The 26,208-nt window shown below is 45.3% G+C and overlaps 1 protein-coding gene across 1 annotated transcript in view; it reads right to left on the bottom strand.

Annotated features, from left to right (window-relative positions):
- The window catches only part of VPS13D (vacuolar protein sorting 13 homolog D), a 244,587-nt gene that overhangs the window by 91,682 nt on the left and 126,697 nt on the right, over positions 1–26,208 (bottom strand). The window contains exons 53-62 of the mRNA XM_066606699.1: positions 24,854–25,089; positions 24,574–24,682; positions 22,354–22,517; positions 20,951–21,059; positions 20,664–20,843; positions 17,259–17,369; positions 16,404–16,553; positions 13,594–13,743; positions 11,750–11,846; positions 2,390–2,538 (exon numbers count right to left, since the gene is read on the bottom strand). Coding sequence (XP_066462796.1) covers positions 2,390–2,538; positions 11,750–11,846; positions 13,594–13,743; positions 16,404–16,553; positions 17,259–17,369; positions 20,664–20,843; positions 20,951–21,059; positions 22,354–22,517; positions 24,574–24,682; positions 24,854–25,089 — 1,455 coding nt within the window. The remainder of the gene's footprint in view (positions 1–2,389; positions 2,539–11,749; positions 11,847–13,593; positions 13,744–16,403; positions 16,554–17,258; positions 17,370–20,663; positions 20,844–20,950; positions 21,060–22,353; positions 22,518–24,573; positions 24,683–24,853; positions 25,090–26,208) is intronic.

Raw genomic sequence — 26,208 nt, 5'->3', positions numbered from 1 at the left:
TTATGAACTATGTGACTATGTTACTATGATAGCGCAGCACTAAAGAGAACCTAGGTATTCTATCATTTCGGATTGAAAACTTGGGGTCACCGGTCGCCAGCCCCTATTTTAGGAGTAACTCTCAAAAATCTTTGCCAGTGAAACAAAAGTTTTTACCTTCCCTCCCCCCTCCCCCAAAAAGGTACCTTAATCAAATTTACATATATGAAAAGTAACATGGGAAGTATTGGGTCGCCTTGATATTGCCACCTGTAGACAGGGACTTCGCGTTTAATGGAGCATAAAACTATGAAAGTTAATGATGTGTGTGAAAACCCTCTTCTGGGTCACCGGAGTTTTACTTTTGAAGAACTGATGCGTGACGAGACCTTGTAACGAAACTTTAACATCTGTACTTGGGGGGAAAATGATTTGGGGCATTAATTCAATAAGATAAGACGACAGTGAAGAAGTAAGACTTATGTGACTGAAGCATTTGACGAGAAGACATGCGCTCTAAAAGACAATGGCAGATCTGTATTGGGGGGCAACGGGCCATTAACATACTAGCCATCAAATACAGGCTAGCTCCTTCCTTTCCTACTAGTCAGCATGAACGCAGTGTAATAGTTAGACAGTAATCTGCCCCACTGAATCTGCATCCCGCAAGGACTATTATATGGTCCTTTATGTTGGCTAGTAATGTAAAACAAAAGTTCCATCCTTTAGATCTCGGGTTCTGAGGAGCAAGAAAACTTTATCATACAGTTTAGGAACTACTTGTTAAAGGGGTTGTCCCGCGGCAGCAAGTGGGTCTATACACTTCTGTATGGCCATATTAATGCACTTTGTAATGTACATTGTGCATTAATTATGAGCCATACAGAAGTTATAAAAAGCTTTTTTACTTACCTGCTCCGTTGCTAGCGTCCTCGTCTCCATGGTGCCGACTAATTTTCGCCCTCCGATGGCCAAATTAGCCGCGCTTGCGCAGTCCAGGTCTTCTCCTGTTCTCTATGGGGCTCCGTGTAGCTCCGCCCCGTCACGTGCCGATTCCAGCCAATCAGGAGGCTGGAATCGGCAATGGACCGCACAGAAGAGCTGCGGTCCACGGAGGCAGAGGATCCCGGCGGCCATCTTCACAGGTAAGTATAGAAGTCACCGGAGCGCGGGGATTAAGGTAAGCGCTCCGGTGAGCTTTCTGTACGTCCCTGCATCGGGGTTGTCTCGCACCGAACGGGGGGGGGGGTTGAAAAAAAAAAAACCCGTTTCGGCGCGGGACAACCCCTTTAAGATGTTAGGGAGACTGACTGTGCTGCTTGAAGAGATAAAAGGGAATTAAAAGGGTGCAGCGGGACTACAAAACGGTTGGGACATCTATATCAGATCATTGGGGAGTCGACTCTCTGCACTCCTGCTGATTGAAGGGGCCAGGACACTCAAGCAAGCCTTTCACTGTTTACCAGGCACAGCGCCGTATGTTTGACAGTGTGTGTGCCTGGTATTACAGCTCAGTCCTATTCAGTGAGCTACTCTAAGCAGCAATACCAGGTACCGCCAACATTAACTCCTTAATGCTACAGGACGTACAGTTCCATCCTGCACGATCAGAGTATTATGGAGGGGGATCACGGGTCGATCCCGCTCCATACAATGTGGGTGATGGCTGTTTCTTAAAGCCGGCACCCACCCGCAACAGTTCCGATAAACCACGCTGCTCACCGGAGCTTTTAAACTTTTAAGTGCCTCAGTCAATTCTGACAACAGCATTTAAATGACCCGACCAATGTTCGGGTTTCTCGTATGGACCCCTGCGATGAGATTGTGGGTTGCCGTGTGGTTGTCATGGCAGTCGGGGGCCTTCTGAAAGGCCCCAGGGTTGCTATTGCAGGGTGCCTCATCAAGCCATGCCATGTCCTTAAGGGGTTTATACAAATAAAAAGGTTTTGTACTGTGTTAGCCAATATAGTAAAGTGTGATTGTTCTCAGTAAGACAAACCAGGTAATCTTGTAGATATGACACCTTTTAATGGCCACCAAAAATACATGATGCTATAGCGAGCTTTCAGGTTTTTCTTATCGACCCTTCATCAGCCTAAAAAACTGGTTTGGAGGGCACACAAATAACATACAAATGCAGAGGGGAGGTGGAGGGGGGGGCACCTCCTGATTTGAATTTGCCCTTCAGTATGATAACTTTCATCTGCTCTATGCTATATCCGTGACAACAAAAACGTTTTGTCACAGGTAGTTCCGTCTTTTCCTCCCTATTTTGTGAAGAGGCCATTAATGTGGCATTCCAGAAAAGTCCTTAACATATAACCTATAATACCCTAATTTCATATTGCTTCTTCTTTCCAGAAATCCATGAAAAAATAGAGTAAAAGACCAGATTCAAGCAAGATTTTACCTTGAGATCGGGAGGAAGCTTATTAGATGTGAACACACTCAGCTTGATCTGTGGCACCGAAATTTTCAGATTTTCAAAATAATATCTTTGCGGGGCGGCGTCCTCCTCCCCGGTCTTCTCATGGAGGTTTTCATCCCACTTTTCAACTTCTGAAATAAAGACGTAAAAATAACTTTATGACGACTTGTGAGAAAACGGACCGCGATATAAGTAAAGGCTTATCAGCAGATCCTCATAGACAGAGAGCCCCATCACAGGACATGTAACATCTATCTGTTAATCTATTCCTACAATCCCAAGAAGAGGCGATTTTAAATCTCTCTCTAATAGATTTAACCGATTCAGGCTGCTTTTAATAGAAAATCACTCGACTTGCTGCTTCCGACTGCCTCCTATTGACCTGAAGACTACTGCATTCAGCCAGTAATGGCCCACTTACACGTAACGATTATCGCTCAAAATTCGTTCAAATGAATTGGCCACTCATTCCGTGTAAACGCTCCCCGCTTCACTTAGAAGGTAAAGTGCTGAGCGAGAAGCCAACGATTCAGCGGTGAAGTCTATCAATCTCAACACTCTGCACCAGCGCTAACGACCTTAGCGGTGACGGTAGTGCTTGCGTAGCCACTTTGCCGACTGTCGTCCCGTATAGAAGGGCCAATAGGATGCTCCTTCACTTTCTGTCTGCAGTCTTCTACAGCTTCAGCGCACTTGTCTGGGGATAAGAGTGTTTTATCGGACAGGACACGAGCAGATTCTTGTTTGAATGAATGAGCGATGTTACCGCTAGCTCGCTTGTGCTCCTTCAGCGGACATAGGCAGGCAGACAAATCTTTGGCTTGTTCAAAGAGCTTCATTCAGTCTTTCACATTAGTCAATGTGAAAGACTGAATGAGAGCTGTTTAAACTGAAAGAGCCAACAATAATTTCTATGCCTGCATGAAATGAATGACAAGCGAAGAGTGAAAGAATTTTTTAGTTCAGTGGTTGGCTCCTGTTTAGACTAAACGATTATTGCTCCATCTAAAAGCTTTGCAATCCCTTCAGCTCACTTTGCAGTGTTATCTTCTCACCTTGTGCTGTAACAAGAACACAATGATTATCGTACAAAAGATTTTTGTCTCTAAACCACCCTTTATACATGGTCTGTTGGAGTGTAAAACCTGTTCTTTGCTGTGGGGGGTCCCAACTTCTGGACACCCCTCTATGACGTCCATATATAGAAAGGGGATTGTCATTAGAGGCAACCTTTCCGTTCAGGTTTTTGCTTAAATATTGTTATACAGCTGGGCGCTCTGAGTGGAGGATGCAGAAGACAAGCGGGGTGTCCACGCCTGTCTTCTGCATCCAGCTGTTCTCTGCTCAGAGCGCCCGGCTGTTATATAGCCGGGCACTCCGAGCAGGGGATGCAGAAGACAAGCGCGGCCGCTTGTCTTCTGCATCCAGCTGTTTTCTGCTCTGAGCACCTGGCTGTTATACAGCTGAGCGCTCTGAGCGGAGGATGCAGCAGGCAAGCAGGGTCCCCGCTTGTCTTCTGCAACCAGCTGTTCTCTGCTCTGAGCGCTCAGCTGTTATACAGCAGAGCGCTCCGAGCGGGGGATGCAGAACACAGCTGGACGACTCTGTTTTTCATACCCCGCCTGTCATCAGGGAGCGGGGTACAGCTGAAACAATAGTATCAGCTGTATGCCGCTGTGAATCCCTGATAACTGATCTTTCAGCATGCAGAAAGATCAGCGATGGCTTAATGAAAACTGCACGATGTCAGTGTAGTTAGACACAACGATTATCGCTCAAAAGATGGCTTTGAGCGATTTTTGAGCGAAACTCATTGTGTCTAAAAGGGCCTTTACCAGGTTGACCATTCGTTGGCATAGGCACAGTGTAAAAGTAAATTACCACCAATTGGCTGCACGGAGCTACCCCTGGCATTAATGGCCGATTACCGGTAGTTAGAGAGGCTGGACCAGCAGCAATCAGTGGCACCGTTACAAGGTTTAATACCCCCATATACAGGTTTCCCTACAAGCCTCCGCAGCTCTCACAGTTTGTCTGGAAGTGCGAATATTTCATGCAGCTTTTAATTCTTCAGAGGTGCTATTGGCAAAGTGCTGAGCGGGGCTTTGTGATGTGCTGGCTAATTAAACAACTAAGCTTTTTTTCCTCTCTCTCGTTCCCCTGAACAGCTTTCCTCCCAGCCTGCCCTGGGCATTCAATGACAGCATTATGCAATCTGTTCTGCACTCTCGCTATTCAAGTCTTGCCAGAACTCTGGCTTAGCAGAATGTCTGGGCTAAATAACAACTTGTAAGGGCTTCAATAATGCTTCTATCTCATGATCCGCAGTCCCCTCAGTTTTAGCATGCACTTTTCACCTTTTTCCTTCTATTGTGCTGCGCTAACGTCAAACGCAGCTCTACAAAAGCGGGAAAGTGCTGGTGCAGCACAGAGCTCCGTGTCATTATGGTAATACCCTCGGAGAAATTCTTGTGCTTCAGTAATGATAACGAACCCTTTCTATCAGGATAGACTCGTTAACACTACAGTTCTAGGTACTTGATCCCCCCCCCCCCCCACATACCCCGCAACCCCACCAAAAAAGAGCTTTTGCTTTAAGACGGTAGAGCGGTATTACATATAATAGCCCATAGATGAATATTTATACGATACTCCTAGATGACAGTGAAAAGTAGCGGGAGTGATTGGCATTTACGCTAAGTGTTGGGACTCGGCAGAAGGGCTGTTGTGCCAGCAGATTTTACATGAAGAGAAACAAAACATAGACTAAGATCTGGTACGGAAAGTCTTCTTGAGCAAGATGGATCCTGAAGGCAAAGCTGAGACAGGCTGCGTCCATGACCAGATTAATACGAGTATGTGTGCTCGGTGGATTTAAAGGGAAGGGGTTAGCAGAAAATTAACTATCATATATAAATCATATTTTTGTGTTTTTTCAAGAATTTTTGCTGAATTTAATTTTCAGTCACAATCTTGATTTTTTAAGCTGTGACCATCTACTCCCCTCCCTGTAAAACGACTTCTCCACAGGTCACTGAACATGTCTAGAGCAGTCTCACATACAAGTCCCTCCCTACTGTCCATTGCGTGCATGGCCCATGAAACTGTTGCAAAGTATCTTTTAAAGGCCCAATGTCCAAGGGCAGATCAGATTGAAATGAATGGACGGCTTCCTTTGAAGGCAATGAATGCCGTCCGATCCACAGCCCGTCCACAGTTGAATGCGGACCGGCTGTGGATTCTGCAGGAAAGCAGGAATTTAAAAAAAACAAAAACCCACTGTGCATGGATGGCAGCGCACCGGCTGGCACATCCGCAGTGAAGAAAATGAAGACGCACACGGATAAGAAGACGACCTGCAGTGTCCTCGGCCGCGGGCAGCCTCAGATTTCACTGCTGGATCCGATCCATCCGTGGACATGAGACCCAATGCTGTTAAATGTGGCTCAGGAAAGATGGCCGCCTCCAAAGTTATGTGCAGACAGCCGAATATAAAAATTCTACACTCAGAAAATAAAAACCCATTCGAAAAATGGAAAAGGTTTCTGGCTTTAATTAATACAAAAAAATGTGATGATCAAGATCTAATAAGACTCAGTGGAGGAGCAAGAGCTGAGTGAATAGTTCACTTTAAAGACCACTGTATGTACTCCATTGACACGGTCCTTTTTCGTTTTTTTCCCCATTTTCGGTTTTCCTTCCCCCTTTAAAAAAAATCATAACTTTTATTTATCCATGAACGTAGTTGTCTCAGGGCTTGTTTTTGCAGGACGAGTTGTATTTTTCAATAGTACTACATAATGTACTAAAAAAAACTTTAAAATGGAGGGAAATGGAAAAAAAACAAAACGAAATATTTGCTATCTTTGGTGAGGCTGGGGGTGTCTTGTTACTACGGCATACAAACCAACAGGAAGGACATAATAACTTTATTTTATGGGTCAGTAAGATTACTAGGATATCAAATTTATATAGATTTTTTTTGCTGTGTTTTTTTTTACAAAAGCAGGACCAGCAGCTACCAGAGAGAGGAGGACATAGACTGAGAGATAGCTGTGTAGTACTGAGTGGGCGTGGTTATGCTGCGCAGCCCTTGAAAGAGGGTATGAGGAGCAGAGCTTCTGTACGTTCATGAATGAGACCAGCTGTTCAGTGTTTGAATTTGCCCAAGCCAGAAACTTCAATGTAGGAGAGCCTGCAATCCAAGTATGAAGCTTTCTAAATGCATGAAAAGGAAACCTCAATGCAAAAGCAGATAAATGCATTTTTTTTTCCTTTGGGGGGGTGTAAGATATTTATGTGCCGCATAGACCATCCCTTTGCTTCTGCAGTTGATAAAATAATGCATGGCACAACTCCTGCCATCCGTGGGATTCTGAAAGGCGGCTGCTTCCCCTTAGAGCACAGTATGAACAGTTTCCACATGGGTAACAGCTCTTGGTAAATGTCATATGACCAGGGCCACTAGTTGCGGTCAATGCTCCAAAATAACTGTAGATAAGTAAATCCTCACAGTTACGAACCCGACCTGAAAGTAACGTTGGGTCGTTTATTGAAAACCTCAGCTAAATCTGGGTCTGCCAACAAAATGGGCCAGTACTTTCTAAAGATCCCATAGATGTGATCTGTATAGTCATCACAGCTGCAAATACATCTTATTATATTCTTTTTAGTAATTTCTCCAATATTAGATGGGTTTAAAGGGTATCACCATCTGTCCTCAGTGCTCTATTATAGGCCTTTTTGAGACAGGTTGAAGGATAACCCCGCCTCCTAAACTTATTTTATAAGGTAGAACACTTCTTCTCAAAAGAGAGGATATTTGAAAAATTTCGCTTCGCACGTAAACGTTGGCCTACAGGTGTTTCTCTTGTAAGTGCAGGCGGATGTCAAGTATCCCAATGTAGGAAATTACTTGTGGCCATAGATTTTCGGTAAATCTCTGTTTGAATTCTTCCCTTTTTTATCTAGATGCTGAGATCCAGGACTCTGATCAGAGTCATAATATTCATAAGTAAACTTTACGTTCAGCGAGTTATTTGGAGGGGTTATAAAATGTTTAAAGGAGGAACCGTCACCCCCCCCCACACACCAAAATCCGCTCAATGTGGTCTCCGTTATCATCAGAGAACACAATCATTGATTCCCACCAACCCAAAAAGAGATTGATGTAAGCAGGCGCGCATGCCGATGCAGATGTGACTCAAAATCCCAAACGAAATGGTGCAGCATGTTGTGCTATTTTGTCAGGAAAGTGATATGCCGGGAACCCAACAGCCCTCATTATAGTAAGAGTCTTTCAGTCAGGCCCGTTTGATATCGTCATAGGATGGATCCATTCTAAATCAAGATCCCATTTTCTTGCTCCCAGGACAGAACAGGAAACCAGAAGCCTGAATGCAGATGTGAAGAGAGCCGAAACGGAAACCATTGCTCTGATTTCAGAATCTATGCAATCAACATGAAATTCAATAGCGACACAACCCCCTTTAATCAGTGAGCGGCACGGAAGAAAAAAATACTGTATTGTATCTATCTATACACACTGTGCAAAAGTTTTAGGCAAGTGTGGAAAAAAATACTGCAAAGTAAGAATGCTTCCTTCCAGAACTAGAAGAGTTAAAGGGGTTGTCCCGCGCCGAAACGGGTTTTTTTTTTTTCCAATAGGCCCCCCGTTCGGCGCGAGACAAACCCGATGCATGTTATAAAAAAAAAAAAACGTCCAGTACTTACCCGAATCCCCGCGCTCCGGCGACTTCTTACTTACCTTAGTAAGATGGCCGCCGGGATCTTCACCCACGATGCACCGCGGGTCTTCTCCCATGGTGCACCGTGGGCTCTGTGCGCTCCATTGCCGATTCCAGCCTCCTGATTGGCTGGAATCGGCACACGTGACGGGGCGGAGCTACAAGGAGCAGCTCTCCGGCACGAGCGGCCCCATTCGGAAGGGAGAAGACCAGACTGCACACGCGTGTCTAATCGGGCGATTAGACGCTGAAATTAGACGGCACCATGGAGACGGGGACGCTAGCGGCGGAACAGGTAAGTGAATAACTTCTGTATGGCTCATAATTAATGCACAATGTACATTACAAAGTGCATTAATATGGCCATACAGAAGTGTATAACCCCACATGCTTTCGCGGGACAACCCCTTTAATAGATTATTTTTGACATTTTACAAAATAGAAATCTACATCAAATGAATATTTGGTGTGACCGCCCTTCACAACAGCATCCGTTCTTCTAGATACACTTGCACAGTTTTTGATGGAGCTTGGAAGGGAGGTTCTCCAAACATCTTAGAGAACTAAGCACAGATCTTCTGTGGATGTAGGCTTCCTCAAATCCTTCTGTCTCTTCATGTAGGCCCAATGTCCACGGGCAGATTTGATTTTCGGGACACCTGTGCGGGTAATCCGCAAATCAAGCATTAGCATCTGCTAAATAATTAAAAGCATGTGGATGTCATTTTTTTTGCAAGTGTTCGGTGTGCACAGACAGGAAAAAAAAAATCACAGCATGCTCCATTTTCTGCGGATTCCCGCATAGACGGCTTCATGGAAGTCAATGGAAGCTGTCCGATCCGCAGCACACCGGCAGCTGACACTGTGGATGTGCCGCGGATCTGTGGGAAAGAAGGATATCTGAGAAAAAAAACACTGCGCATGCGCCGAGCGCATTGGCCGGCATGCCCAGACACATCCACCGTGCAGAAGTAGTAAGATCCGTCCGCGAGAGAGGAGACCTGCGATGGATCTGGAGAGGTAACAAAATGTCCCACTGCTGCAGGCGGATTCTGTGTGGGATTCCGTGTATGCTGTGGACATTGGACCTTGAGCTGAAGATAGTTCTTAGTGACATTGTATGCTTTGGGTCGTTGTTCTGCTGCGGAATAAATTTGGAGCCAGTCAGACGCCTCCCTGATGGTATTACATGATGGATAAGTATTAGAGATGAGCGAGCATACTCGGTAAGGCGATATACTCGAGAGAGCATCGCCTTTTTCGAGTGCCTGCTGGCTCGTCCCTGAAGATTTGGGGGGGCCTCGGGGGTAAGCCTTGATAAAGACTATTTTCAGTCGAAACGTTACCTGTATTTGTCTGTGGAGTATGGAGCAATAAAATTTGATATTTTAACTTAAAACCCCCAACGGATGCTGCCACCACCTTTTTTGTTATCTGTAGCTGTGCTCAGTCTTGCCATGGTGTATGACATGCGACATGAAACTGTCTTCCACAACCTCACCTTAGTAGCAAAGTTTAGCTGTTCCTCACCCAGTTTTACGCCTCCTACACAGCTGTTTTGAGTTTCAGCTGATAATTGTGTTTCAACCTAATGATGCTCATTATCACCAGTTAGGTATAATTTATTAATCATGCACCTGATTATAATCCTACAAAATCCTTGACTTTGTACAAGTGTGCCTAGAAGAATTGATGCGCTGTTTTGAAGGCAAAGGGGGGTCACACTGAATATTAATGTGAATGAGATTTCTCTTTTAATCAGTCACCTTTTATTTTGTTAATTGATTACTAAACACTTCTAATTTTTAAAGCTTTCTTTCTTTGCCGCGTAAAAGTTTTAAGCAAGTTGGGAAGTTTCGTAAGTACGTACTTACGCAATATAAATAAATATATATATAAAAAATATATATATTTATTCATACACACACACACACACACATGTATATACATACATACACACACACATATATATATATATTTTTTTTTAAAGACTTGTGTGCGAGTGCCAACTGAACGTCCCCTTCAAACAGCCGACCAGAGGGAAACTCAGTTGCTCCAAGGACGGCCATTCACCCTAAGTAGAAAGGTCTCTGCTCTCCCCAGCAATCTCTTCTGCATCACAAAGGGAGTTCTTATTGTCCGATAAGTAAATGTAACAGTGAGGCGATTGTCTCAATAGATAGATCTCCCTTCTCAGCTGTCAGGGCACGACTAATGACCATCTAAAGCGCAGTTTATCTGCAGTAATTATCAGAATTCACTATTTTCGAGGTCTCTAATAAAGCGCTGTCTGAACAAAACCTGTGCAACAGAATCACACTGGCTTTCTCATGGAGTTCAATGGACTTCGCATTTGATTAATGTGGAGTTCAGTGGAACATTAGTGTCTGATGTCGGTGACTTCCTCTGAATGCCGGGACTTACACAATGACATGAATAGATCTTTATTTTCGGCCCATCTATAAACGTAGTGGCGGCAGCTCCGGGGGTCATTAATACTGATGTCTTAAAGCTACTAAAGCTGAACACTAAGGATGTTGGGATCACTCAAGGATCCGCCGTAACATTAACGCTAAATATTGTGTAAGACAGACAAAGCGGTGAGCCATTAGCATCAAAGACATGTAGAAGTTGTCCAGCAGTAACTTCTTCAGTACTTTGTGCTACGGGAGCTCTTCTGTGGGATCGGACCAGACGGACTGGTCTTCACACCCCACGAGCAGCATTGAGTATTGGTCGTTAATGACCTTGTCATTGGTTTTCCTTCCTCAGACCATTTTTACTAGGTTCCGACCACTGCATACCAGGAACACCCCACAAGATCTGGCTTCTTAAAGATGTTCTGACTCTGTGGTCTAATCATCACAATTCAGCCCTTGTCAAAGTCGCCCGGGTCCTTAGGCTTCCCCATTTTATCAAGTTCAAGAACGGAGTATACACACCAACTGTTATTGGGTTCTGCCCCATAGACTTTTTGCGAGAGGCCTCTCAACACCACTAGTTTGATTAGGATCACCCTGTATATTAGAAAGTTGCAGAACTTTTCACTGTTCATTACATATAATAATAATCTTTATTTGTATAGCGCCAACTTATTTCACAGCGCTTATAACCGAGAAAGCCCTTCTGCCATAAACCTTGGAAGCACACATCGATCCTATTCGCACAATGGTTGGCATTTTGGCAAACACACAAGGAGAATTTGTTCTAAATTGAGATTTAACGGTCTGTTATGACACAATGTAGCCAGACATGAGGATCATGTAAACTATGAGGGTGAATGTAGGTTTGTTTGTTTTTTGCCTAGGGCAGGCACTATTAGCAACATAGCCCAACGAATCGTCAATACTTAATCTCGACCTCTCCATGAATGCAGTCACCAACAAGGACGTCTTTATGTGCCCTGTGCTGTTCGCTGTGTGCCCCTGTGATTTCAATGGCTGCGGGGTGTTTGTTTCTGCTGTATAAGACTTGTGCGCCCCCTGGTGGATTTATGCCTAACATGTCACAGTACAAATGCCTTGCACAGAGCTGCACTGCATATTACACAGCAGCATCCAGCACTTATTAGACGGGCTTACACTATATACTATACCTGCTTCTGATTTTCCAAAGCCAAAATAGCTTAGCAGTTTTAGAAGTAGCTTTTCCTCGATCTGGACCGTAAACTTCTGCGCCGTGACCAGCATGTGCTGCAAAAGAAAAATAAATGATCTGTCAAAAAGTGGAGACAATATGCAGAATCTAGAAGGAATAATCATGATGGTATTAAACTGCATTTCTAGGATGAAAATGAATGTTTTCTACCTAAATCCGGACAGTTTCTGCACCTAAACCTTACTTGCCACAAAGGGGGTTTGATTGTTCTCGTTATATATAAATCTATACAGAGAAAGCCATCAATCACTGAGTGTGGGAGAGGAAGCAGGAATCACAGGCTCTATGAGTGGGTGGGGGATGCAAGACTCACAGGCTCTATGAGTGGGTGGGGGATACACGACTCACAGGCTCTATGAGTGGGTGGGGGATGCAAGACTCACAGGCTCTATGAGTGGGTGGGGGATGCAAGACTCACAGGCTCTATGAGTGGGTGGGGGATGCAAGACTCACAGGCTCTATGAGTGGGTGGGGGATACACGACTCGCAGGCTCTATGAGCGGGTGGGGGATGCAAGACTCACAGGCTCTATGAGTAGGTGGGGATGCAAGACTCACAGGCTCTGAGTAGGTGGGGGATGCAAGACTCACAGGCTCTATGAGTGGGTGGGGGATGCAAGACTCACAGGCTCTATGAGTAGGCGGGGGATGCAAGACTCACAGGCTCTGAGTAGGCGGGGGATGCAAGACTCACAGGCTCTATGAGTAGGCGTGAGATACAAGACTCACAGGCTCTATGAGACGGTGGGGGATGCAAGACTCACAGGCTCTATGAGTGGGTGGGGGATGCAAGACTCACAGGTTCTATGAGTGGGTGGGGGATGCAAGACTCACAGGCTCTATGAGTGGGTGGGGGATGCAAGACTAGCAGGCTCTATGAGTGGGTGGGGAATACACGACTCGCAGGCTCTATGAGCGGGTGGGGGATGCAAGTCTTACAGGCTCTATGAGTGGGTGGGGGATGCAAGACTCGCTGGCTCTATGAGTGGGTGGGGGATGCAAAACTCACAGGCTCTATGAGTAGGCAGAGGAAACAGTACTCACAGGGTCTTTCTCTGAGAGGGCAAGGGAAGCAAGATTTACAGGCTGTCTAAATGATTGGGCAGGGCATGCAGATCTCACAGGCTCTGTCTATAAGTGTGTGGGGTAAGCAGGACTCACAGGCTGTCTCTATGAGTGGGTGGGGGAAACAGGACTTACAGGCTGCCTCTATGAGTGGGTGGGGGAAGCAGGAGTTACAAGCTGTCTCTATGAGTGGGCAGGGGAAGCAGGACTCACAGGCTTTCTCTATGATTGGGCGGGCGAAGCAGGACTCACAAGCTTTCTCTATGAGGGGGCAGGGGAAGCAGGACTCACAGGCTGCCTCTATGAGTGGGCGGGGGAAACAGGAGTTACAGGCTGCCTCTATGAGTGGGCGGGGGAAACAGGAGTTACAGGCTGCCTCTATGAGTGGGTGGGGGAAGCAGGACTTACAGGCTGCCTCTATGAGTGGGCGGGGGGAGCAGGAGTTACAGACTGCCTCTATGAGTGGGCGGGGGGAGCAGGAGTTACAGGCTGCCTCTATGAGTGGGCAAGGAAGAAAGATTAATAGGCTCCTCTCTGTGAGTGGGCAGGGGATGCAGATCTCACAGGCTCTGTCTATGAGGGTGAGAGGTAAGTAGGACTCTCGGGCTGTCTCTATGAGTGGGCAGGGAACTGGCCTCACAAGCTCTCTACACATCCTGGTAACATTAAACTGAGCTCAGCCGTACAACTTACTGCTAAAGCAGACCGGCAGCCTCACCTTGTACAGGTCAGTTAGCGCATTCTTGCTGGGCACTTTCATTGCATTGACCTGTATTGCGGGTCCGGACTCCATCTCTTCAGTTTCAATGCTCTTAGGGGTTACAAAAAGCATGGCTGGCTGAGTAGTACCGATCAACTGGTTATCAACCTACGATGTAGAAGACAACAAGTATGAATTGGCCGTGGACGGTAGATCTTGGGGTCCTTTTACACTGAATGATAACACCGTGCAACAAACTTTTCAAAAATGTTCCTAACAAAGTAATTGATGTTTCTGTAAAATTAAAACCTGCTGATTCCACTGGTAACACTGAAGAATAGCAGCACGTCGCATCTTCAAGTTATTTAACCCCTCAGTGACCAGGCATTTTTTTCGTTTTAAGAAATTGTAACTCCTTTATTTATCCATCAACGTCGTTGAATGAGGGCGTGTTTTTTTGCGGGCCGAGTTGTATTTTTCAATGGTACCATTTAATGTAACCCCCCCTGAAATTCAGCCATCTTTCGGTGCATCTTGTTTCTGTGGCGCACAAACTGCAACAAAAATGACATGATAACTTTATTCTACGGGTCAGTATGATTACTATAATATCAAACTTATGATTTTTTTTTATTTTTTTTGGCTGTACTACTTTAATTTTTTTTCAAAGACCTTTAATTTTTTTAAAATTTGTTTTCTGCTGCCATTTTCTGCACGCAGTAGCTTTTTTATTTTTCGGTCCACCCAGCTGTGCAGGGGCTCATTCCTTGCAGGACATCCTGTAGTTTGGGTTAATACTATTGTGGAATACATACGACTTTTTGGTCACTTTTTATTATATTTTTTTCTTGGAGACAAAATGACCAAAAAAAGCGCATTTATGGCATTCTTAATTTTTTTCCCCAGACGACGTTCACCTTGTTGGGTAATTAACGCAGTACTTTGATAGATCGGACTTTTTCGGACACAGCGATACTAAACATGTATTTTTGTTTTATGATTTCGATTAGTTTATTTAGTCTAACCGATGATCTGTAAAAACACAGTTCATTAGTTACAACTTACTGGTGGATGATCTGCAGTGTTTCCACCACGTGGAAACATACCCTATATGTTACATAAACCTACCCTTATAGTGTTCAGTCAGCGCGCGGTGTGTAACAGGGATTGCAAAATACTCGGGCAATCACTTTTGTTATTCTTCTTATTAAGCAGGTTAATGGCGAGCCGGCTGGATTAATTGTATGGGCATATTTCCGAAAATGCAATACAACAGCAATTGGATTACATTATTCCCTATAATTGAAAAACCTTACGTGGAAAAAAAAACGGATGTCATATTTGAATTTAGCGCACTAAGGTTACTATGCGCGCCTATCTGTTACAAAACTTGTGTTGTACAGTGTTATTGTTCAGAATCTAGCTGGATCGTGGGGATCTGAGTGATAATCATGCAGTGTTAATGCCGGCAGCGACTGAACGACAATTAATCCATCGTTCAGTTTATGCAGGCTTAAAAATCAAACGACGATTGGCCTGTGTAAACATGGCTGGCCTACTGTGAATGGAGGCTGTCGGGCTGGCGCTATCCCTGGCCAGCTCCGGCCCCATTCACTCAGTGAGCCTCACTCCCGTATGCGAGCACAGGAGCAGAAGTCATGAGATCCACCAATTACAATGGTATCTACCATCTCGCTAATATTCATAGGACCTGCAAGATTCAACTCTAATGCCTGCAATCAAAGAATACTGCAATAGTGAAGCGATCAAACCCTTAGGGGGCTTAAATAAACTAAAAAGTTATTTTTTTTTAATAACTACAAAAAAAAGTTTAAAAAAACTAACCTTTTCCCTTATTTCTGAGCTTAAAAAATGTATTTGCCATAACCGCATTTGTAAAAGTCTTATCTATGAAAATGACGCATAAATTTTACAACATGGTGAAAGCTGATAGTAAAAAAAAAAAAATAAGAACGCCGGAAATGTACTTTTTTTCGGTCGTCCGGTCTACAGGAAAGAATTTTAAAAAGTAATCAAAAGGTCGCATATATCCCAAAGTGGTGCCGATACAAACAAAGTCTTGTGTTAAAAAACAGGCCATAACACAGCTACATAGACAGAAAAATAAAAAAAGTTATGGCGGCCAGAAGACGGAAACAGAAAGAATTTAAGAGATTTTTATAAAAAACAGTATAACAATAATATATTAATTTGGTATCCTCATAATTGGGCTGCCCCATAGAATAGAGATAACGTCATTAGTGTCTCCCTATTGTTTACCCTGCAAAAAATGGCGCAATTGCGGTTCTTGTACATTTCACTCCACTTACAGGTTTTTCATTCCATTAAATAGTACCATTATAAAATACAACTCGTCCCGCAGAAGACAAACCCTCAAGATCGCTACAGATGGAAAAACTAAAACAGTTATTTGTGAAAGTGGGAAGGAGAAAACAAAAGAGAACAAACAAAGAATGGCGGCGCCCTCCAGAGGCTAAAGGACATTAAAACACGAAAATCACATTCATCATATTGAAAGGAAACCGAATGATTTAGCTCTATTTACATAAAACTCATTAGGACACATCAATGTTATATGAGGGATCCCTTCTCAGCAACCCCTCGAAGGGCCAGAATGGAGGGCCACCATGTAATACCATATGCCCAGCCATGCAGCGGCTGCGGCTGACCGCGCATCTCCCACAGCACTATCTAGCCAATACGGAGGTCACTGAAAACAAGTTTTTTTGCCTTTATGGTAATCATCCACGACTACTACCGTATGTTTACTGTACTTCTTTTTCTTGGACAGTCTCCCAGGTCCGTACCTGAACATTTTGTACATGGAGCTCCAGCACCTGATTGGAGGCCTGATGCATGTAATGAATATTAATGCCTGTGAAGCTTGCAAACACCAGCTCCTCCGGGAGCTTATTGTTCAGCGAAACTCCAATCCCGTCCAGCAACTTTACAATCACCTGAAATAAGCAGCAAAAACGATTGGTTATTGGAGCACAATGTGGAGTAGACGGCTGCTCCCCTGCAAGCACCCCAACCTCTAACTCCTGCTCCCCTGCAAGCACCCCAACCTCTAACTCCTGCTCCCCTGAAAGCACCCCAACCTCTAACTCCTGCTCCCCTGAAAGCACCCCAACCTCTAACTCCTGCTCCCCTGCAGGCACCCCAACCTCTAACTCCTGCTCCCCTGCAGGCACCCCAACCTCTAACTCCTGCTCCCCTGCAAGCACACCAACCTCTAACTCCTGCTCCCCTGCAGGCACCCCAACCTCTAACTCCTGCTCCCCTGCAGGCACCCCAACCTCTAACTCCTGCTCCCCTGCAGGTACACCAACCTCTAACTCCTGCTCCCCTGTAGGCACACCAACCTCTAACTCCTGCTCCCCTGCAAGCACCCCAACCTCTAACTCATGCTCCCCTGCAAGCACACCAACCTCTAACTCCTGCTCCCCTGTAGGCACACCAACCTCTAACTCCTGCTCCCCTCCAAGCACACCAACCTCTAACTCCTGCTCCCCTACAAGCACATCAACCTCTAACTCCTGCACCCCTGCAAGCACAACAACCTCTAACTCCTGCTCCCCTGCAAGCACCCCAACCTCTAACTCCTGCTCCCCTGCCAGCACCCCAACCTCTAACTCCTGCTCCCCTGCCAGCACACCAACCTCTAACTCCTGCTCCAGCTCTGGACACTTCAACTTCTTCATCTCTAATTGTCCGGGGTCATCAATGTCATTGGACAGGCGCTCAGCTCTGCGCTGCTGAAAGTCTGTAATCTGGAAATGGAAAACTAATGAAAGCAGATGTACAGCTACAGCCGTGCACAACTAATATGCTGTATATACTGGCAGTATTGTGTCTGCTCTTTATAGTCATCGTTGCCTCCTTTTTAGTTTAGCTGCACTGTATAATAGGAGTCTGAGAAAATTGGAATCCTCCTCCTGTGTTGCGTTTTAGCATCTGTAATACGGACGTGTATCCCGGCCTGACCGAAGATCTCATGTCCTTAGCTCCAAGCATAGTTGCAATCTATGATGCTCGGAGTTCAGGTGAGGAGACCCGCAGACAGGCCGGGACACAAAAATGCAGCCTTAGGCCTCGGTCACACGGACGTTTTTTCGCGGGATTTGCGGATCGCATAACGGATGCGCATCCGCAAATCGCGTGACTGGGGCCGAGGATTCGCTGAAAAAGCTGCACCTAGCAGCGTTATCAGTGAAACCACCCTGCACTGCCCGCTATTCTCTGGCACAGCTGTGGCAGAGGAGAACGATGTTCGCCCATTGAATTCAAGGGAGTTGGCAATACAGCCGGCTCCCATGAAAGCAATGGGCTGCCGGCGAGTGCGGGATGAATTTTCGGGAAGGGCTTAAAAATATAAGCCCTTACCTGAAAATCATCCTAAAATGTGTAAGAATAAAAAAAATATATATACTCACCTTTTCCCTGCAGACAGAGTTCAGCTGCGGCCGGCCGGCCGTTCTCCTGAACTGCTCTGTATAGTATTCAGCAGTTGGGGATTTAAAATTCCCGCCTGCTGAATGGGCTGCCTCTCATTGGTCATAGCCCTCACCAATCAGAGGCAGCTCTCACTCACCCATTCATGAATTCATGAATGGGTGAGTGAGTGCTGCCTCTGATTGGCTGAGCGCAGGGACCAATCAGAGGCAGCTCTCAGCGTCATTCAATAGCTGAGAGCTTCCTCTGATTGGTCCCTGCGCTCAGCCAATCAGAGGCAGCACTCACTCACCCATTCATGAATTCATGAATGGGTGAGTGAGAGCTGCCTCTGATTGGTGAGGGCTATGACCAATGAGAGGCAGCCCATTCAGCAGGCGGGAATTTTAAATCCCCGCCTACTGAATACTACACAGAGCAGTTCAGGAGAACTGCCGGCTGGACGCAGCTGAACTCTGTCTGCAGGGAAAAGGTGAGTATATATATATATTTTTTATTTTTACACATTTTAGGATGTTTTTCAGGGAAGGGCTTATATTTTTAAGCCCTTCCCGAAAATTCATCCCGCGCTCGCTGGCAGCCCATTGCTTTCAATGGAGCCGGCTGTATTACCGGCTCCATTGAATTCAATGGGCGAACATCGTTCTTCTCTGCCACAGCTGTAACAGCTGTGGCAGAGGAGAACGATCTTTAAGTATATGTTCTCAATGGGGTCGGCGCTGCTGCCGCCGGCCCCATTGAGTGCATATATAGAACACAGCGATGCGCAGAACGCAGATAGGCGCGTTCTGCGAATCGTTGTGTCCTATAATTGATCGCACATCCGCATAAAAAGCGGACATGTGACCGATCCCATTGGGATGCATTTGATCTATAGATCTGCAGTTTGCAAGCGCGTCTGCAGATAGGACCAAAAAACGGTCGTGTGACCGAGGCCTTTAATATGGTTAGGTGTTCCCGATCTGTCTACTCAGAGTGGCTGCTTTGCATCAGCCTGGACCAGAAAATTAAAGGGGTTCTCCAGGACTTACTAATGATGATCTGTTCTTCGCATAGGTCATCAATTGTTGATCAGAGGAGGGCCGCCGCTTAGGATCCCCACCGATAACTGATCACAGGGCCCGCTGTCAGTGTAAACGATACTGGAAGCAGATAGAACTGTCCTTATTGCGACGGCTCAGTTTGGTACTACAAATACAATTCCCACTAAATTCAATGGGAGCTATGTCTGCAGTACCAAACCAGGCCGCTGCAATAAGGACAGCGCTAACTGCTTCCAGTGCTGTTCGCACTTACAGCAGGGTTTCCCCGAGCAGCGGACCCCGCCGAACAAGTATGATTAAGTAGTGAAAGTCCTGGAGAACCCCTTTAAAGTCTTACCAAACCAAGAAAAGAGAGGAGAAGCTGCTGGAACTAACCAATCAGATACTAGGTCTAATTTTTTGAAGACCATAATGAAGATGAAAGCAGACCCTTAATTAGTCGCTAATATAAACTAATATACTGGTGTTCTACTTCAACCACTGTTAAATCAGGGAAGGTTTTCAATACACATCAGAAATCTTCCACTGACATCTATAACACTTGTATAAGCATCACAATTTGATGTCATTATACAGAGATGAGCGGCTCTACATAGATGCTGCTTATCTCCTTCTGAAGTGGTCTATTGCAAATCACTTTTGCAGAAAGTTTCTTCTCCTTTGTCTGTTAGATTTAAGAGTAGAAGCCTCTACTTTCCTTCTACATGTGTAGGATGTGGAAATTCCATGACCATTGGGTCTGACCAGAAGCCCCTAGGACAGTCACAGCATTTGATGGATTTGCATTATATTTCACCTCTGTCCCCTACAATATCAACCACATGAAGTGCTCCTTCTTTCTTAAAGGGAACCTCTCATGTCCTATTAGGACCATAAACTATGTTATGGAGCTTATAGGACAGGTGTGGAGTCAAGAGGGTGCACTTTTTATACTTACAGACTCCCTGTTCCCTCGCTGTCATCCCAGGAAATCAGCGCCCGGTCTGTTAGCGTGACTCTTTCATTTAGTGTTCACGCACTCCCATAGAGAACAGTGGGAGTTCACACCCAATGACTGAAGAAAAGAGTCCCGCTGACAAATCGACGACCGACTTCCCAGTGAGACAGCACGAGAACAAGGAGCCTGGCAAGTATCAAAAGTACACCATAAGTTATGGTGCTTATAGGACAGAGCACTGGACTTACTGTGTTTATAGGACGTGACAAGTCATTTAAAAAAAAAAAAAAGAGCTTCTTCAGCAGCTGCAGTGTGTAAGGTCTAGTTCTGGGTTCCAGCTGCTGCAGAAGAGCATAATGCACTCCTTAAGATTTTGACTTTCTTTATGAAAAGTACGAGGGCATCATATCAGTCAGTAAATCAGTGGACAGGAATCGCCAACGTACTTTAAGAGGTTCTGCAGCAGTACTAGAAGGACAACTGTCCCCTTACAATAAACTATAAAGACTATTAGAACTCACTTTGAAGCTTGTGGCTTGGGCTTCTTACACATGGCCACAGAACTAACACTCTGCTTTATACATTACTCCATCTAGTACATACACACACACATCCTGCATATAGATCGGTACCTGTAAGACCCTTGTAGGCCCATCGGGGATCACTCTGACGGACAGCACTCCAGACCCCGGCCTCATCTTCTGGTTTATAAACTGCTGCTCTTTGGGGACGGATCCCATGTGTTCTAATGAAGCGTCGGGTCCGAGCACAACTTCTGCTCCATCGTATAATCCAGAAACCCCACTTCTTGCCTGAAACAAACGTATGCAGGTAAGGATGTGTGCGACGTGCCCTGCAGTAAAGCAACAATGCTGACTGTCTATAGGACACATGGCTGTACATGGGATCACATACGGACCTGGACAACCAACCCGGGTAAGCTGCAGCTTAACTTTCCATCTCGAAAGCACCAAGTCTGTGTGGTGCTGCGGCGCCGATCCGGCTTCCTCAACATCAGTGGTTCATACCTAAGAATATAACAAGATATACTGCTGTGTTAGCACTGAGGGTCAAGGTGTCTTCTCAGAGTCTTCTCGGAGCCTGACGAAAGGTCCTTAGAAGATCTGAAAGCTCGCTATAACATCACGTATTTTTGTCAGCCATTAAAAGGTATCATATCTACAAGATCACTTGTACAAAAGGGCAGTACATTGCTTTGTTGCATCTCTTCTAGTGTGATTGTAACCCAGGACATACACACATGGTGCATGTATGCTCTCTGGTTTCATACTGCACATACTGGCACACTAGCCTTCTAAAAGTAATTGGACAACTGAGCCAGAATCAGAAGTAATATTTATTTCCTTATGTTAATACATCAGTGGGGCTATTAACGTATGATACACTTAAGCTGGCACTTCCCTCAATTCATCCTGCAAATGTCTGACAAGGTCTCTTAAAGAAGATGGACACTGTTCATATTTCCTAACCCGGCGCTCTAGTTCATCGCAAACATGTTCAGTAGGGTTCAGGTTGGGACTCTGAGGATATGGATGTTCCATGATTGGACTGACTGCACAAACCAAGGTAAAACAACGTTGGATCTGTGATGAGGTGCGTTGTCTTGTTGGAAGTAGTGCTGACCATTCCCAGAGTATAGCCACATTGTCAGCAGCACAATATTGTCTAGAATGTAAAGGCACACCTCTGTATTCATGTCATGTAAAACATTCCCTGACCATAATGGTATCTCCACCATTAACAGATGGCACAACACACTCAGGCAAAAGGCGTTCCCCGCCCATCTTCCACACCCAGGTATATACATCTGGTTAAAGATGGAGTAGCGCAATTCATCACTCCATAGAGAGTTCTTCCATTGCTCAACTGTCCAATGACGACACTCCTGGCACCACTGTAGACGGCCCAATGCATCTTTGAGAGAACTTGCCAGACATTTTCAGGATGAATGGAGAGAAATACGAGCTGAAGGGAATCGGGCGTTAGTAGAAAGTATGCTATGGAGAGTATCTGCGGTCATTAGGGTCAAAGGAGCCCCACTAAATATTAACATATGGGAATATTTTTGATTCTTACATAGGGGTCCAATTACTTTTGGTAGGACAGTGTACTTGGCTCTCCATAACACTTATAGACTGGCATGGAAAGAGCTGTGCACATGGGCGGTCACTTCTCTATTAAGCATATAGCTGCTGCCTCGTTTGGTCGAAAATAGTTCATAGGACCCCCATTTTTATGAGTGGTTGGGTATACAGAGATAGGACCCCGTCTATCAGACATTAAAGCAGTAAAATACTGTACCGATTGTCTGTCACAGCTGCCAGTCCAGCAATGTCCAGCACCAAGGAGGACTCGAGAGACCGCGTAGTGGATGGCTTGTTTGGATTATGGGGAGGTGACGATCCTTCATGGCACAGCATACCGCTGCCCGTCATTCTCCAAAGCTGCGACCTCTTACCTGGCTCCTGCATTATAGAATCAGATTAATCAGTAGTACAAGACTTGCAGGCAAGTTTCAGTGCTACACAATATCCAGTAGCGTTCATTTCTGGGAACCTAAATAATGATCATCATCATTGGACGTTTGCTCACAATAATGGACACCTGAGCACGCTATGTGCATGGGAAAATGATTCATTAAAATAAAACATCACTTGCCAAGAGAATTTTTTTCAACATCACATCTAACAGACATAGCCTGAGCTTTACATTGGGTGGTCCGCTGAGTCATATTTACTCCAAGTATGTGTAAAACAGCTGTGGAAGTGAAAGGCCCATTTACATGCAAAGATAATCTTTTAAATGATTGAAAGATTGACAGTTTTAGCGATCATTTTGCATAAAGTGTTAATGGACACTAACGACCATTAACACTTGATTAACTTCATTTGCATGTAAAAGGGCCTCCTGGAGCTGTTTGCAGAGCACAGCAGGTGGTCTGAGCTCTACACACAGCTCTTTTACACTCACATGGGCAGTTGGTAGAACAAAATGTAATCTCCAACTCCCACGCAGAAAACAGAGTGCGGACTTATCTTTTCTCCGGCCGAATAATGGATTTTAAGCTCACCTTAAAATCATCGTTCAGTCGAAGAGTGAACAATGGCAGCGTTCACACGCAATGATTATTGCTCATATGCCATCATTTGAATGGATTTTGATCAATAATTGTTGCGGGTAAACGGACCTTAACATACAGTATATTGCACTAATGAAGGCTCATTAGCCTGGTACTGCTAAATTGGAATAAATGCCTCTGCACTAATTAGACTTTGCACTAAATGCACACTTTTATTAGAGACCCCAACTAGTAGGACGATGCACCTCCTTTGGCCTTCAGAAACGCAGCAATTCATCACGGCGTCCATCCACAGGTATCAGAGCACCCAGTGTGTGCCAAGACAACATTTCACTATTCACTAATAGCCACCATGGACATAGAGAAAATCAGTGTCTTCGCTCAAAGGAAGCAGCAGCATACATTCCCTTGTTGGCAGATATGTGCGGGAAGCCTGCATGTAAATGCCGTCTGTTCTAAGACCTCGTTGTTTTGTTATCGTAAACCTGGAAGTAATATTCGGTTACATCTTGGTTCACAACACCCACCAAACACGAGTGTCATGCCTACTTTCAATAAAGGGGAGAACAAGCATAATAAAGGGGCTGTCCTGTCAGGATGCCCTAATAGGGCATAACCACATCATAAAACAACGGCCATCACGGCTGTCCACAGGTCTCAGAAGGGAGACTTTTAATTCCCAGTCATTGTTACAAGGCTTGTATAAAGAGTCTAACTTTAGCTTGAAGGAATGCTGCCTTCCAATAGGTGGCACTGTGGAGGTATTATTCCATCTCCCTTATTTGCATATTACCCAGAGGAGCATGAATGGCCTGTTGAGTCTCCTCACTCACTGTCTAGGTGCTCTCCCTAAGGAGAAAAGATAGCATTTCAGAGGAGTCAGACTCTTAAGGCCCATTTACATGGAGCGATGCTTGCTCAAAAATCGCTAGAAAGTGATTGTTTTAGCAATCATCATTGCGTCTAAGCCATTGTGCACTGCTAGCTGATCGTTAAATTCAGTCCAACCTAAAAATCGTAGTTCCGCCTTATCAGGAGTTCTCCACAGGTAGTGCTGATATTGTTTCCCCTTGGAAAACAAAGGATCCGAATGCAGATAAGAGCCCTCGAGCTATTAACTGCTTTCAGTGAAGGCTTCATTTGCACACTTAATTGCTCTTAAGTAGCTGAGTAGCTACTTAATAGTTTATGCAAAATGATCGCTCAAAGCTGTCACTCAAACTGTGGTTTGAATGATCATCGCTCCGTGTAAATGGGCCTTTACATTAAAATGTTGTCTATGGTGAAACACCTCCTTCAAAGGATGACCTGGCTGTAAATAGGGCAGCTGTGACAGAATCCCACAGCGTATTACGAAACACTATAGGAACACTCCTTTAATAAGATGACAAGAAGACCTTATCATGGCAAATGCCTCTAAATCCACCACCATTGTTACATACCTTCTTCTTCAAGACTACTCGGAGGGTTTTGGGCTGGACATCCAGAACCAGCTCTGCGTAGATGACGTTCTTTGACTGAGTGACAGGTAGAACGTTGCCCTCTTGCAGGCTGTAATAGAAATGCTTATGGTAAAATACGTGAAGCAGAATGTTCAGTTTTGGGTGCAAGAATTCCAGATTCTACCAAAGGTCAGTGGTGTCCAAAATCTGAACATGAAAACTAGTGAACAGCATCAGATCTAACCCGCCCCCCCCCCCCCCCAAGATCTAATAATCCTACCCTGAAAATGTATAGGTGGCAGCGATGTAGATGAAATTCTGGTAGTAAAGCTGCTTGCTGTCCTGGAAATCATTCATATTGCAGACAATCTCCGAAGAGCCGGCTCCTTTCACAGTCAGACTAATGTAGGATGGCAGGATGGGCTCATCCCATGCGTAGTCCAGAGAGCTGGAGGCCTTCACCTCCGTCCGCAGCCGCGGCTCTGCAACACCATGCTGCATGAACATAACCGGCACCTGCAAGAGCAACGGATTACACTGGGAAATAAGATTCTCAAAGTGATGGGAAGTAATAATAATAATAATAATCTTTATTTGTATAGCGCCAACATATTCCGCAGCGCTTACATAGACAGGGGGATACAGAAAGACAAAGTACAAACATTACAGAACCACGGTTACATAGTAATCAGTTGATGGATACAATAGGGGTGAGGGTCCTGCTCCAACGAGCTTACATAGTACAGATAGTGGGGGGATACAGAAGGTAAAGGGGCTGGAGATGTGCACGGTATGGCGAGGTGGAGAGTGAGCGAGGTTATACACATAGACAATGGTCAGACATTTAGCCGTGTGACGGCAGAAACAGTATAACTGCAGGAGCGGTTTATGATGGCTAGCAGGGATTGCAGTCAGTAGGTCAGGGAGCATGTTATCAGGTGGAGTACAGAGGGGTTTGTTTAGGGAATTCGGTATGCCTCCCTGAAGAGGTGCATTTTTAGAGCACGATTGAAGTTCTGCGAGTCCTGGATTGCCCGGGTATCCTTTGGTAGTGCGTTCCAGAGGACCGCTGCTCTGGAAAAGTCTTGGAGGCGGGAATGAGAAGTTCGAATTAAAGGGGCGCACAGTCTGGTTTTGTTAGCAGAGCGGAGAGCCCGGGCTGGGTGATGGATTGAGATGAGGGAAGCGATATAGGGGGGCGCTGCACTGTGGAGGGCTTTGTGGATGAAGGTAGCGAGTTTAAATTGAATTCTGTATTTAACGGGCAGCCAGTGCAGTGATTGGCACAGGGCAGAGGCGTACGAGTAGCGGCTGGACAGGAAGATGAGCCTGGCTGCTGCATTCAGGATGGATTGGAGGGGGTAGAGTTTGGTGCAGGGGAGGCCAATCAGCAACGAGTTGCAATAATCGAGCCGGAAGTGGATGAGGGCAACAGTAAGCGTTTTTAACGTGTCCACAGTGAAAAAAGAGCGGATTCTTGCGATGTTCTTAAGGTGCAGCTGACATGGTCGGGCCAGAGATTGGATGTTGGGGGTAAATGATAGGTCAGAGTTGAATATGACCCCAAGGCAGCGGGCATGTTGTCTAGGAGTTATGGTGGTGCCACACACTGAGACGGAGATGTCAGGAGGAGGT

Source organism: Eleutherodactylus coqui, chromosome 6 (genome assembly GCF_035609145.1).
Source record: "Eleutherodactylus coqui strain aEleCoq1 chromosome 6, aEleCoq1.hap1, whole genome shotgun sequence".
NCBI lineage: Eukaryota > Metazoa > Chordata > Amphibia > Anura > Eleutherodactylidae > Eleutherodactylus > Eleutherodactylus coqui.
Note: the sequence above shows the minus strand (reverse complement) of the source record. Positions and strands in the feature narration are given on the sequence as shown.